At 37.8% G+C, this 16,404-nt stretch overlaps 1 protein-coding gene across 4 annotated transcripts in view; it reads left to right on the top strand.

The window, feature by feature from the left end:
• The window catches only part of LOC126482336 (TGF-beta receptor type-1), a 190,189-nt gene that overhangs the window by 151,341 nt on the left and 22,444 nt on the right, over positions 1–16,404 (top strand). For all 4 annotated transcript variants that reach the window (XM_050106405.1, XM_050106404.1, XM_050106407.1 and 1 more), the window contains exon 7: positions 9,052–9,224. In XM_050106405.1, the coding sequence (XP_049962362.1) occupies positions 9,052–9,224 (173 nt within the window). The remainder of the gene's footprint in view (positions 1–9,051; positions 9,225–16,404) is intronic.

Raw genomic sequence — 16,404 nt, 5'->3', positions numbered from 1 at the left:
GAAGGGGAAACTTTATTCACACATTCCTGGGGTCAGATACATCACATGATCACACTGAGAGAACCACAGGCACATAGACACAGGCAACAGAGCATGCACAATGTCGGCACTAGTACAGTGTATATCCACCTTTCGCAGCAATGCAGGCTGCTATTCTCCCATGGAGACGATCGTAGAGATGCTGGATGTAGTCCTGTGGAACGGCTTGCCATGCCATTTCCACCTGGCGCCTCAGTTGGACCAGCGTTCGTGCTGGACGTGCAGACCGCGTGAGACGACGCTTCATCCAGTCCCAAACATGCTCAATGGGGGACAGATCCGGAGATCTTGCTGGCCAGGGTAGTTGACTTGCACCTTCTAGAGCACGTTGGGTGGCACGGGATACATGCGGACGTGCATTGTCCTGTTGGAACAGCAAGTTCCCTTGCCGGTCTAGGAATGGTAGAACGATGGGTTCGATGACGGTTTGGATGTACCGTGCACTATTCAGTGTCCCCTCGACGATCGCCAGTGGTGTACGGCCAGTGTAGGAGATCGCTCCCCACACCATGATGCCGGGTGTTGGCCCTGTGTGCCTCGGTCGTATGCAGTCCTGATTGTGGCGCTCACCTGCACGGCGCCAAACATGCATACGACCATCATTGGCACCAAGGCAGAAGCGACTCTCATCGCTGAAGACGACACGTCTCCATTCGTCCCTCCATTCACGCCTGTCGCGACACCACTGGAGGCGGGCTGCACGATGTTGGGGCGTGAGCGGAAGACGGCCTAATGGTGTGCGGGACCGTAGCCCAGCTTCATGGAGACGGTTGCGAATGGTCCTCGCCGATACCCCAGGAGCAACAGTGTCCCTAATTTGCTGGGAAGTGGCGGTGCGGTCCCCTACGGCACTGGGTAGGATCCTACGGTCTTGGCGTGCATCCGTGCGTCGCTGCGGTCCGGTCCCAGGTCGACGGGCACGTGCACCTTCCGCCGACCACTGGCGACAACATCGATGTACTGTGGAGACCTCACGCCCCACGTGTTGAGCAATTTGGTGGTACGTCCACCCGGCCTCCCGCATGCCCACTATACGCCCTCGCTCAAAGTCCGTCAACTGCACATACGGTTCACGTCCACGCTGTCGCGGCATGCTACCAGTGTTAAAGACTGCGATGGAGCTCCGTATGCCACGGCAAACTGGCTGACAGTGACGGCGGCGGTGCACAAATGCTGCGCAGCTAGCGCCATTCGACGGCCAACACCGCGGTTCCTGGTGTGTCCGCTGTGCCGTGCGTGTGATCATTGCTTGTACAGCCCTCTCGCAGTGTCTGGAGCAAGTATGGTGGGTCTGGCACACCAGTGTCAATGTGTTCTTTTTTCCATTTCCAGGAGTGTAAATGTGTGGAATTTGAGCCTGTATTTACATAAGCAGGTTTAGTCACCAAAAAAATCTCATTACACACAAGCAAAAATTCAGACAAAATTCTAGGTGGATTGTTTCAACACATCATGTGCACATATACAGAGCAATTACAATTTTACTTTATAAAAGTATCAGGCATAAAACAGAGCTAATGATGCAGATGTTGGTGCAAAGTTATTGTGGCTATAGGATATATGCATGTGTCTCTTTCATGAGAAATCCATTAACTGGATGCAATGTAATATGTTAGTTAAGTTATTAAGGGAGTACATTTCAATAAGAAGGATCTTAAGTTACTTGAAAATCTGTGCTTGAACCAGAGAACTCAGATAAATGGCACAGGTAACTGTAGAATCAATTGAATAGCCAGCTGACCTTGGTCAGGTGGGCTGGGATAAGTTCCAGCACAGGCAGCCTCAAAGTGGACTACAGCTGCCTGTTGAATGGAACGATGGAACAGTGATATAGTGCACGCTATTGTGTGACAGGCACCACCAATAATGTTATTGATTGAGGTAGAACCATCAGGAGACAGCGTTAAACATAGCTGGCTCTCAAAGGCAGTCCTAGGCAAATGACAAGGTGGTGGCAAGGCTACCATCATCCTAAGTGCTTAGTTCTTCATGCTGGAGCTACCCCCGTGAGTGGGCCCAAAGATTGTTTGCTTGCTCAAGAAGATTACACTATTTATGGGCCATGAGCTAGCTCCAGTTGTGATGTCATAAGATTTCCTTGGCAGCACTGACATTGTTGCATATACCTGATGCAACTGCGTATGTCTGGCACTGCTGCAACTTGGCTTAGTTTGGCCATATGCACTCATAGCAAGTGAGGACCTGTTACAATACATCTCCTCAGTGGTGGAAAAATGAGGCGTAACCATATTTTATTTTTAATCTTGTCTCCAGATTACATATGTGTGAACAGAGAATATATTTATATGAACAGAATGTAGACATATCATTGAAAATATCAATTGGATAGTTTGCCACTTAACATAAAGAGGTGCCATTGAGCAGCAGAGAGGCACATTTAAAAGTAGACCTTTGCATATTATTCAGCTATCCGATGAAGTCCTTCATCAGTTGAAACACACACACACACACACACACACACACACACACAGTGTTTCATAAGCACACTACTAACACACACATGGCCACCGTCATCTCCAGACACTGTGGCCACACTGCAGTGAGTAGCTGTCTCAGCTGTGGTGAGTAGTGTAGGTACTGAAGAGGTGTGTGATGGAGAGAGGGAGGGATGGCAGGTCGAGGTGGGGAAAGATGCTGTATGGTATATGTGGAGTGTACCTGCCTGAATGGTCTTGTGTAAATCAAGAAATTCAATCCTCAAACAGAAAACTAAAAAAAAATAATGAAAGGCTTCCATAACACTTGTTTTGTTAATACTCCTAGTAACAAGGAGATGTATACAGCACATGAACAGCACCTAAATGCAACTGGTAAAGATCTAATTGCCACAAGGATTTATGAATCAGTGGAAACAAACAGGGAAGTGTACAAAACAGCAATATAACTAAAATGGAAGGATAATGCAGTCTCAGATAAGGAATCAATGAGAATTGTTACTGACACAACTCCAGCACAAATAACAGCAGAATCCTTAAAAGTGAATTCTGTATGTGTGGAGAGGACAATTACTCAAGAAATAAATATACCCAAGAGATCAGTGCAAAAGTTAGAAGAAGCAGCAAATGATGTGGCAGGAAAGAAGACACCACATAAGAAGAGAGAACTACTTGCAAAAAGAAGAATAGCAACTCAAGCTCAAGGAATGGTAATACCAACAGGTGGAATATGGAAGTCAACCTGAAGAAAGAAACCACAACCAAGGGACCAGGATTTTTGGTTGGATCAGCAGTGGTTTCACAGAACAAAGCAGTTAACAAAGTGAGTCATCAAGTGGATGAACAGGTATGTGACTATCATAACACAGATGATCACAGTGCATCAATATTAAAGGCAGTAACTGAACCTACAACTTCAAGTATAGAGTCAATTGCACTCAGAGAAATAAAGACAGAGACAAACTACTTACTTTTCTACAAGTTACCACCCATTTTATTAGAAATAAGATATTAGAATTAGAACATTTATGTAACACTGAGCATGTAGATGTTATATGTGTATCTGAGCACTGGTTAACCCAAGAACAAGTAAATATGTTTGTTCCCCAAGGGTAGTTGTGGAAGACATGATATGTAGAAAATAGAGAAAGAATGGTGGTGCTGGAATTTTTGTCAAAGAAAGAATAAAGTTTTCCAGAATTGATGTATCTATGTACTCCTCACAACTAGATGGGGAGTTTAGTAGTGTAAAACTAATGAATGAACATATAGTGGTTGTTAGTCTATGTGGGTCGTCAGATGGTGATGTAAATTTGTTTATTGAAAAATGTGAATTAATAGTTAAAAAGATATTGAAGAGTAAAATAAGAATTGCTATATGTGGTGATTTCGACATAGAAATAGTAAACACACAGAGGCCAGTTGGTAGGACATTTTTAAATATGCTAAGATCATTAGGCCTCTATTGTACAAATAACAGTGCCACACGTAAGAATGCCTGCGTAGACAATCTGGAAAAAGGGAAGCTAAAATTACCTTTGATAACTTCTTTGAAAAGAACACAGATTTGTCGTATTCTTATTCACCAGTAAAAAAAAAAAAAAAAAAAAAAAAAAAAGGATAAACCAATTGAAATGAAAAGTCTGAACTGGTTTACAGAAGAGCTAGCAGAAATAAGGAAACATGCATATGCTGTACCAGATGCATAAGCAAGCCACTAATCAAGGCGCAGTACAGAGCGTGAACATTCATAGGTCATATCTGAATTGCAAAAAATACTATAAAGCTTAACTACTTCTGGCAAAAAAGCAAGCAGTGGAGAACTATATAGAAAGGGCTCCCAATAAATGCAAGGCAGCATGGCAGATAATAAAACAAGAGAATACACCAAAATGTACAGAAACAACTCTGCTTGCACCCAAGGAATTAAATCAATACTTTTTAAACTCAGTTAAAGAAATAAGTAACAGTATCAAAGCAACAAATTCATCTGCAATGAATCTTGTTGGAACACCACTGCCTGTTAACCTGGTATTTCAATGGAGGGCTGTCACACCTGCTGATGTTTTTCTGTATCCAAATTGTCAGGTTCTAAAAGTATGAACTGTTATTGGTTATCAAATAACATAATTAAAAAGACAATACACTCAATTGACAAACCATTAGCTTTTATTTTTTAATAATGCGTAGAATTTGGAGTTTTTCTAGATGCAATTAAGGTATCAAAAGTTGTCCCAGTTTTTAAAAAAGGGGCAAACATCTTCCCCAAAGCTACAGACCAGTCTCCATTGTTCCAATATTCTCAAAGATGTTTGAGGCACTGATACACATACAAATAAGCAGCTTCTTTTAAAGAACACAATATCCTATGTAGCAATCAGTTTGGTTTTCACAAAAGGGAAAACACAACAGGGGCCATCTTGGAAATCATTGACCAAACCTTAACAGCACTGTCATCCTCTTTTTTCCAGACTCAGAATATTCACAATTATAAACTTATACGTCTGTGTGTCTGTACTCTATATTAAAAATAATATTTCAGAATTTATTACCATGAACACAACACCAGGCCTAAGGGTAATTTAGACATACCGCGCCACAGATTAGCAAGAACAGGAAACTCCCACAAAGTTAACCCACTCAAAATGTTCAATAAACTGCCAATTCATGTTCAGTCTATGGATATAATATTTAAAAAAAAAAATAATTAATTGGTTCAGCTGGCTGTCAGATCATCCATTCTATGACATTAAAGAATTCTTTGAGGTGCCTGCGAGGATATTGGCATTTAAAAGTTGTCTGTAGTTAAACACATTATTGTGTGCTGTGGTTAATCATGTGTAATTACATAGTGTATACAATAAACAATACAATAGTGTATTATATTAGATTATAGTATAGCTTACTGCATTAACTTTTAGAAGCTATCCTAGTGTAATTTGGTACACTGCCATGCTTGAAATGTATTCTGTAATGTACTGACACTTGTTTATTTTATTATTCTGTATGTACTGGTACATCCTGTATGATGAAGCCAATATCATTGCAAAATGATCCATGGTTAATAAAATTCTTGATTCTTGATTCGTAGTTGGCAGATGGTATGGGTGTTATCAGTTTTTATCCTGTAATATTAATAGTTGTATAACAGTTTCTGGAGGCAGTTATGTTTCTTGAAGTGCTAAAATATTAGTGCTATTATCAGTTATCAATCTTCTTAGATACTCACATTCACCTTTGCAAAGTGTTTCTACATTGATTTGCAAGACATTTGATTTAGGGGCACAATTACTTGTTAACTGAAATTTAAAAGTGCCATCTTTTTTATTTTTATTTTGTTTTTGCTGCTGCTGCTGCAGCTGCTGCTGCTGCTGGTGGTGGTGGTAAAGACCATGTGAGATCACTGATCCAGCATGGTCGTTGTTGTGTAGACTTTTTGTTGTCCTATTCCTTAAGAACGATGCCTGGGTTGTGGCATCTTTGATGCTGTCTACATATCACACCCCAGTACACTTACTTTAAGACATACAAGCATCAAGAAACATGAGTTCCAAGCAACTGGTGCTTGTAGGTAGCTCTATGCAAATGGCAAACCAGTAGTGCAGCTACAGTCATCCTCAGAGTGCAATTCTGAGCCACCACAATGAGCATACTTCAATGACTGCATCCTTGGTCAGTAAAGACTGCCCTATTTGTGGACCACATGCCTGGCCCAGTTGTAATATGGTGAGCTTTCGTTGGTGGCATCAGCACAGCTGCATGTTGCAGATGCAATTGTCTACAGATGCAGCTGCTGCTTGGTACAGTTTGGTGGTGTGCAATCATGGACACTGAGGGCGCTCTGCAGCATTATCCCACAGAGTCCAGAGCCATAGACAAATTTAAGAACACTCAATTATATTACACTTGCTGTTCACTGTTTTTGTTAGGGAACATAATACCTCTGAGTGAGTTTAGTAGCTTTCAGAACTAATTTGTCATTAGAGGTAGGATAATATAAATATTTTTATTTGTTTCATATTCCATGTTAGTGTATTGTTTATAATGCTTATTCTAATGTCTATAATGTTTGTTATAACGTCAAGTTTAACACATATATTTCAGAACGACACAACACATGTAAGTCACAGAGTAAGTTGACAAGCAAGACATGTGTACATGTTAGCATTCGAATGAGCACTGAGCCCCAGTCTGGCGGCCGCTGCTCGGCTGGTCGCTTAGATGGCACAGCTGCTGCATTTCTGGCAGACAGCGCCGCATGTAGAGGACGCGCGTAATTGCGCGGCGGCGCTTTGAATGATCGGCGAGTCACAACAATGTTTTAGATTTTACTTTGCAGTGGATGTTTTAATTCATTTGTTTTCTTTTATTAGAAGTTTTTAAATGTCATCAGAAAGACAGTTATGACAATGTCATCAAGTGCCCTAAAATCTCATAGCAACATTTCAGAAAATACTGACACATACTGAAGTGGGTGTGCAACTGAATGAAGTTTTAGAATGAGTTATTCGCTTGTTCCATGGATCATTATTGCAATGTAATGCTATGATGTGGAAAGTGTGAGTTAGTTTGCAGTTATCACACACTTTCTCAATGAAAAAATTGCTGACATGATTATCTTTCAGATCTTCCCCATCATTGGGGAACCAATTAAAGATTTTTGCGCTTGAATACTTAATTCCTCTCTGCCACCCTAAAACTGAGTGATGTATTCTATAAACTTCTTCTAGGCTCAAATTTATGGATGTTATTGGTGTGTTTTTAATTTCAATTAACTATTGCTGACAAATTTCATAAGGGAGTAAATGAACTGTGAGATTGTTGTCAATATGCTTAATTGTTTCAAGAACTATCTGCAAGGTGTTCTACAATGGGCACCACAAGTAATTTAAAAATTATCAAACATATAAACTTTAGAAGGTGTATAACATGTTTTATGTTAAGCATGTGAGCAAAAGAGAGTTTAGAAAAGGTTTGGAATTATGTTCAAAGTTAACTGGAAGTGACAAAGTGCTTTCATTACTGAACACTGTATGAGTATATTCAAACTGTGTGTTGTATGATGATATAATTTTGCAGGTACATACAGTGCTATATGTGGATGCTATGTGCAAAATGTGTTGCAAGTATAGTTATTAATAAAGAAAGAAAAAAATTAAAATATCATGTGTGATGCAGCGGTTTTACTGTAGGATCATTTGAAAATATAGAAACCAATAATCTCTTTTCTTTCATCATTTTGTGTAAAAGTTTCATATATATATATATATATATATATATATATATATATATATATATATATATATATATATATATATATAAAAAAAACAAAGATGATGTGACTTACCAAATGAAAGTGCTGGCAGGTCGACAGACACACAAACAAACACAAACATACACACAAAATTCAAGCTTTCGCAACAAACTGTTGCCTCATCAGGAAAGAGGGAAGGAGAGGGAAAGACGAAAGGATGTGGGTTTTAAGGGAGAGGGTAAGGAGTCATTCCAATCCCAGGAGCGGAAAGACTTACCTTAGGGGGAAAAAAGGACGGGTACACACTCGCACACACACACATATCCATCCACACATATGTATGTATACCCATCCTTTTTTCCCCCTAAGGTAAGTCTTTCAGCTCCTGGGATTGGAATGACTCCTTACCCTCTCCCATAAAACCCACATCCTTTCGTCTTTCACTCTCCTTCCCTCTTCCCTGATATATATTAAATCAAATTTTTGTTTCCCTTGGAAGCCATTAGATAGGCAGCCTGCAAGTGGGTCCAGATTCTGTGCCCCAGGATATTTGCTTAGTATTATAGACAATAATACTTACAGTGCCAGTAAAGAGAACTATTTCTGCCTCTGGGATATATGATGGTAGATCATTTGTGCAACAATAAGAATATCAATCCATGTGATATATCTGTAATGATTACTCCCCACATTAAAGATACTGTTTCATTGTTTTCATTCTGCTTTCATTTAGTTGTGTAGGATGAAAATTAAAAGATATCTGATTCCAGAATATTTTGATTTCTCTAGGAGAATTTGGTTTCTCCCGAAGAATTCTAGTTGGCAACATTTTGTCTTTAAACTTTGTAGAACACAGAGTTCAGAAAACAATTGTGTTAGTGAGACTGTAGTGCTGTTGAACAGCAAACAGCAATAAATAGGGTGTAAATATTAATAATCAAAGAAACAAAATTATCTGTGAGTTTGAACCATGAATTGTATTGAATTAGGACAGCAACATCATGATATTTATGACAGTTTTGTTTATGAAACTTTTCAAATTCACCACCATCTTTCTTAATGTCTCCTATTTAGTTTTTCACTATCAGTAATGATACGATTTCATTTAAATGTTGTAACGCAACTCTGTCTGTGTTGTAAGTAACTTCCATTACAGTTATTAAATATTGCTGACTTTCCCGTCATTCATCAGGGTGTATGTTTTGTAATTAAATAAACAAATTAATAATTTTTTAGAGGCTTATTGCATTGTTAAGCATATACATGAACAAATGTAAATTAGAAGGATTTTTGCCATTTTAGGGAAACCTGCTATAGCACATCGTGATCTCAAAACTAAAAATATCCTAGTAAAATCCAATGGAACTTGTGCTATAGGAGACTTAGGTCTCGCTGTTAGACATGATGTGGCCACAGATACTGTGGATATACCCCTTAACAACCGTGTTGGCACGAAACGCTACATGGCACCTGAGGTGAGTCATTCTGCTATATGTTCCTTTATTTATTAATATTTTTCACTTCACTTCAACATCTATAGAGCAAGCTGATGGAAAACAAGTGAAAGTGATTGTTCACATTGTATGTCTGTCTGTGTGTGTGTGTGTGTGTGTGTGTGTGTGAATACACCCTAATCTTATAGAGACGTAAAACTTCATCTATTGTAAATAAAATTAGGCTTCAGATACTCTCCAATTATGTATAGCTGTTAGGAAAACTGTTTACTTCTAATTTATTTTTTTGCAATCTTAGGCAGTTTTTACTGATTTTAGTTGTATGGGCAGTAGGCCTTTTTGTGCCGATTATTTCTTCTGTTAATGCTGGAGATATCCTCAGAGATTGTAAAAACTTTTTTAGTTGCCTTTCAAAATCAGTCAAACTCAACAATCTAAACCACTTGTAAGTAACTGCACAACAGCTGGAGAGTGATGTCATCTGACCAGTTACACTGTTGTATGTTAAGGAGCTTGTACCGCAGAAAAGTTGGTGCTGTTCGCTTTTTTTAGCACTAAGGCCACAATTTATCTGAGATCTAATGACATTGCTACCAGACCATTGCACTGTTACATGGAAATAGTTCCGCTTGCTGAGCTTGTTTGATTTCGAAAAGCACTAATGAAGTCTTTAGAGCCTTTGAGGATCTCTCCAGCATAACAAGGTGCAACATTACCACAGAAACATGCCTTAGACCACAGCCTATTGCCCATACAAGTAAAATTATCAGTACTGTAAAGACTTGCCAGGGAAGCTTACATTTTATAATTAGAAATAACTGGTTTAATCCTCACTCTTAAAAAAGTGTTGTGAATTTGACAGTGATAAACATTTTAATGAGCTGTTGTTTATCCACTGGCCATAAAGAGATCTTATACATTACAAAAAAGAAATAGATGGATAATATAAATGTTGCCCCACTGAATTGTTGATGACACTGAAGAATGGTCTACTTAAATCTTGCTAAAGTTACATTGTTGTAGATATGGAACAGATGTGAACTGTCCCCTCCATAATTCTTGTACAGAGTACTACAAAATCTAACTATTTCTGATAATGTGGGATTCATATGGAGGATTTAAACTATTTCCTGTGAATAGTGTCAGAATAGGGGGGGGGGGGGGGGGGCATAAAATATAATATATAATAGAAAGTGATTAATAATTGCTGCTTGAATAATAAAAAAAAAAATTGGAAAGAATAATTCAAAGAAATAGGAAGGTACACATATCCTTAGTGAACTTTAACTGGCACTAATATCGACAGACCTTCAATACTCAATACATTTAAGATCAACATTCATCATTTAAATTTACGTACTTCTCGTTATCGCCATTGTGCATAGAATTGGTTATGACGATGCTGTTACTGGATGCCCCCACCTCTGCTCATGCAAATTCCACTTGTCTGCTTCAATCTTCATGGTACAGGATTCTACGCGCGGGCGAAATGATGAACAGATGGGGTTATTTATACAGATATAAACTTCATCTCCATAATAACTTTTATAACACTTGTGTAATGTATGGTTAGAATATACATCTTTGAACAATACTAAAATGGCAGAACTCATCATACGTCCTCCCGCTAACACTTATAGAGACAAACAGGTGAAGATACAGAAATTAATCAATTGAAGTGTGTATCTCTACTTGTTTTGTTTGTGTCCCAACATTATTTCTGGTTCAAAATAACGTTTTTGTATGTTCATGGAAAAGATGAAAGTTGAATTGTTCTGATTTTCTTTTTCTTTTATTTCATCTGATGAACAAATTGAGTAACCTGTTAATGATAAATAGTTTGTATTAAATTCAGTATTATTTTACCTACACATCTTGAGGGCTGAATTACAATTAACTGAACTAGTGGCAATGTAGCTTTTGGCCATATATTTGTGATGTTATCATAAAACTTCCTTCACGGCTGTTTTGTGTGCAACGATATAGTTATATATGATTGTATGGATTTTGGAACTAAGATGAGAATTCATTTAAAGTCAAAAGTTCACATTATATTAACAATTATAGGTCAATCCACGAACGATGGCAGTTCGTGCGTGTCAAGGCATGGAAGGATATTGCATTGTTGATGATTGCAAGTGACAACTGTGGTACGTGCCTGCGCACACTTTCTGCTTGTGGAAAGCGTACATCCTGCAAATTATGTCTCTCATTTATGTATGCAGAGTTTATCACTTACCACCATAATCAGTGATGACAAGTCGAACAACTGGAATCAAAATTCAATAAACAACTTGCAATGATCATATTTAATGCACACGTTAGCTACAGGATTCACTGCAGAATTCTCAGAGCAATATTGAGTACTCATTGGCAGTCAGGGAATACCTGACGTAGGTGTGCAGGACAAGCCTAAACTCGACCGCCATCGTTCGTGACTTTTATTTATTTATTTATTTATTTAGTATTTATTTGTCCCGTAGATCAAATCAGTACAGTGGCTTTTTTTTGGTAAAGAATAATAATTCTAGTATGCATTGGCATGGGAGCGGCAAAATATTTAGTTTCTTAAATAATGGTTTACAAGTGTCTCTTTGTTTATTGAACATAATTGTTCTGACTAACTTCTTTTGCAGTTTGAATATCTTAATTGATTCAGAATTTTGGCCCCAGAAGATGATTCTGTAGTTAAGTACAGAGTGAAAGAGTGCATGGTACATTGTGGTTAGGGTACTTGTGTTAGTGACATTCCTTATTGATCTAATCATGAAGCACACTTTACTAAGTTTTGTGCTGGTAACATCAATGTGTCTTTTCCATGTGAGCGTATCAGTAATAGTGACCCCCAAAAATTTTATTTCATTTTCAAGTTTAACATTATTTTTTTCCAGTGATATAGTTGGTTGTAATGGATTTCTGTTTTGGGCAGTGTGGAAGGTTATTCCAATTGTCTTTTTTGCATTAAGAAGCAGCCTGTTACTTTGAAGCCATCGACTTATTTGATCTGTGGTCCTATCTATATTAGATTGGAGAATTTGTTTGGGTGCAGATATTAGTACAGTGGTGTCATCAGCAAACAAAAGGGTTTTTGTGTCTGGTAGGCTGTGAGGAAGGTCATTTATGTAAAGTAAGAACAGCAAGGGGCCCGGGACGGAGCCTTGGGGAACGCCTTGCTTTATGGTATGTATGGAGGAATGTACAGTGCTAGCTGTACCTGAGAGCTTAGTTTCATTTAATTCGACATACTGCTGTCGGTCTTCCGGATAGCTTTTAAACCAGTCATAGGCATTTCCTCTTATTCCATAGGAATGCATCTTTTGCAAAAGTATACTATGATTAACCATGTCAAAGGCCTTTGTTAGATCTAGGAAGATACCTATGACTGGGAGTTTTTTGTGCACAAGCTCCAGTGCATGATCTAGAAATTCTTGTATTGCATCAGTTGTAGCTTTCTTACTTTGGAAGCCGAACTGAGCAGGGGACAGGATATTTTCTTTGTCTAGTAAGGACATGATTCTGGTGGCCATTATATATTCAAATACTTTACTAAAAGTTGAAAGCAGTGCAATGTGTCGATAATTACTGGGATCCTCTTTGCTTCCTTTTTTGTGGACAGGTATAATTTTTGCAATTTTGAGCATACCAGGAAGTGCACCATTCAGGAATGAGAAGTTTATTATGTGGGCTAGGGGTTTACTGATAAAGTTACTGCAATTATGAAGGAGGAAGCATGGACTTTGATCTTGTCCAGCAGATGATTTTTTTTAATGTTGCTATGAAGTGTCTTTTCTATTTCAATTTCAGATGTAGGCCTTAAAAATAGAGTCTCAGAGCATAAGTTTGGTTCTAGTTGTAAGGGACAGCTATTTTTAAGATGGTTAGCCAGGTTTTCTACTGTTTCTGTAAAGTAGTTATTGAATTTCTCTGCTGTTTCTTTCCCACTGGAGACTAATTTTCCATTTATTTTTAAGGTAATATCACTTTGTAGTTGTTTTCCTCTATTAGTATTCATATTAATAAGTTGCAACATGCTTTTGCTCTTATTTGATGTCAATTTGAGGTAGTTATCAATCTGTAGCTTTTTGGCTGCATTTACTACGTTCCTTAATATCTTTTTATATAGAGTAAAGTATGACTTAAATGCTTCACTACTGCCTAGTTTGGATTTGCTAATGTAAAAAAGTTCTCTTTTTCTTTGTGATGATCTAATGATTCCTGGGGTGATCCAGCTGGAGAGTTTTCTATCTTTGCTGATACATTTTGTTTGTAAGGGAAAGTGGCAATTAAAATAATAACAGAAAATATCCAAGAATGCTTCATATTTGCTGTCTACTGTTTGAGCCTCATATATATTTTGCCAGTTTTCATTTTGTATATCAAAGAGGAAAATATGCAAGTGGGTTTTATTGAAGTTTCTCCTCTGTACAGTGATTTTATTGTGTTCGTGACTGTTATTTTGCAACCACACCTGCATAAATAATGCATTGTGGTCTGAAAATCCTAGTTTGATGGAGGATACAGTACAATTTATATTTCTTGCTACTTGATCCAGACAAGTGGTACTGTGATTTGTTATCGTGGTTGGAGTGTTGACCATTAGGTCTAAGTTGTAGCTGTTCATAAAATTTTTAATGCTTAGATGGCTAGAGTTTTCTGAGAGAAAATCTATATTATACTCACCACATATTAGAACACTATATGATTTTCTTTTACTTAGATTTTCTATTACTGGTGCTAGATTTTTGTAGAAAGTTCCTATGTTACCAGAGGGTGACCTGTAAAGTGCTATTATATAAACATTTAGATCTGTAAGCTCTACACCTGACAGTTCTATATCTTTTTCAATACTATACGAGTTACAAATATCAAGAGGTGTAGCAGTAATGTTGTCTTTTACAAGTATGCGACTACCTCCACCTTTGTAAGATGTTCTTGAGAAGTGACCTACGAGTTTAAAATTTGGTATCACAACACTTTCTATTTCAAAAGACCTCATGAAATGTTTATTAATACATAATACCTGTGTATCTGACAGTTCACTTGCACTTGATAACAAAATTTCTAATTCATTAAGTTTGGTTTTGAGCCCTTGTACATTACGGATGTATACTTTTAGATCAAGAATTTTTTTGTTTAATTTTTTTATTCATTGGTGAGGAGGTTCAGACTTTACCTTATTTACTACAATTTGCTGATGGAATCCTGTGCAAGTTTTATGGTGTATCTTTAACTTGTTTGATGATGCTATCTTTAACTTGTTTGGTGATGCTAAGTTTTTTCTTTTCTCAGAGGGGGGATAGAAAAAATCCTCCTTCTTGGGTATATTCCGCCTTGATCTTAAATTAACACTTACAGGTGTAGCTGCTGCAGTCCTTTGTGAATCTTCTAATGTCTCCTCTTTCCTGCTTTATTCGTTCTTGTCGTATTTGCTTTTCTCATTTTTGCCTGTAAGTCTTTCAGGAAGCTGATAGACAGATCTATTTTGTAATAGTCTTTCTTTAATTATTTCACTGATGTGATCACACATAACACTTTTTCCGGTGTAATTAAAATGCATTCCGTGTTTGGTGTGCAGGTTTTGATGTAGTTTACCTACGTCCAGTACATCGCACTTTGTGTATTCTGCACACAATTTCTTAAGTTTGATGTTAGTTTTCCTAATTTCTTTATTAACACACGATCTGTAAATTAGGTCGTGTCTATGAGGCACAGTGGCTACTATTGTGTTCCTTGATTTATTCACTTCTAGAAAGTTCTGTAGCGTTTTGATGCAGGCATCGGCTTCATTTTTAGCTATGTCATTCGAACCCGCTATACATACTATAAAGTCATTATCCTGTATTGTGTTCATCTGAAGATCGGTGTCTACGACATGGTGTGTTCCCGCTCCAGGTTGCACTATGCTAGTCACTCCAACTATAGCAGTGAAGTAACAATACAGGGAGATGGAATTTTATATGTTGTGACAAAAGATGAAATAAGTAGCAAAATGGAAACCTATGAGATAAAAACTAGTCTGAATGTGGCACATTGAGTTGGAATCACAAGTTTAGCTACACATTAATTTCGAAGTGTTACATCCAGCTGCACTATTTTAGAACAATATCAAAAGTGTCCTATATTGTTGACTTAAGGAGGATGATAAAATGTCTTGAACTGCCATTGTTAGGCAAAACCAGAAAAGTAAATACAGACAAAACTGGTTACAACAACATCAAAGGGGCTGATGGTTTGCGGTTGTTATACCCGATAGTCACACAGACCAGATTTTTGCTTTGTTCTCTGATAAAAATTTGGTGTCTGTTAACTTTAGGCTGCCATAGCATTAAAACTTCAAACAGTAGTATTCACAATACAACATTTGTAGAGAGGGACTGAAGAGGAAGTTTTCTTATGTGTATGCAGTATGCACAGCAATAAGATGCCATCAAAATGTAAAAACCTTTAATAAGTGAATAAAGTAGTAGCAACAGTGTAAATTGTTCATTAATGTTGAACACAGTCTTGGATAATGAATGAGATAATATGTTGAGCATGTTTAAACTTAATGTTGTTGCTGTGTGGTATAATACTCATGAATGACACAACTTAGTTACAGTTACTGTATTACAAAAGTTAATTAGCAGTACCAAAATGAAGAGACAGTAGTCTACACGTAAAGTACAAAAATGCCTACAGTTTCTACTACTGAAAATATGCAACACACACAACCACAAAAAAATTAGTAATGCCCACATCTGTGCTTTGAAAAATTTGTTGTTGTTGTGGTCTTCAGTCCTGAGACTGGTTTGAGGCAGCTCTCCATGCTACTCTATACTGTGCAAACTTCTTCATCTCCCAGTACTTACTGCAACCTACATCCTTCTGATCTGCTTAGTGTATTCATCTCTTGGTCTCCTTCTACGATTTTTACCCTCAACGCTGCCCTTCAATGCTAAATTTGTGATCCCTTGATGCCTCAGAACATGTCCTACCAACCGGTCCCTTCTTCTTGTCAAGTTGTGCCACAAACTCCTCTTCTCCCCAATTCTATTCAATACCTTCTCATTATTTATGTGATCTACCCATCTAATCTTCAGCATTCTTCTGTAGCACCACATTTCGAAAGCTTCTATTCTCTTCTTCTCCAAACTTTATCGTCCATGTCTCACTTCCATACATGGCTACACTCAATACAAATGCTTTCAGAAACGCCTTTTTG

This window comes from Schistocerca serialis, chromosome 5 (genome assembly GCF_023864345.2).
Source record: "Schistocerca serialis cubense isolate TAMUIC-IGC-003099 chromosome 5, iqSchSeri2.2, whole genome shotgun sequence".
Lineage (NCBI taxonomy): Eukaryota > Metazoa > Arthropoda > Insecta > Orthoptera > Acrididae > Schistocerca > Schistocerca serialis.
This window is presented reverse-complemented; position numbering and strand designations above follow the sequence as displayed.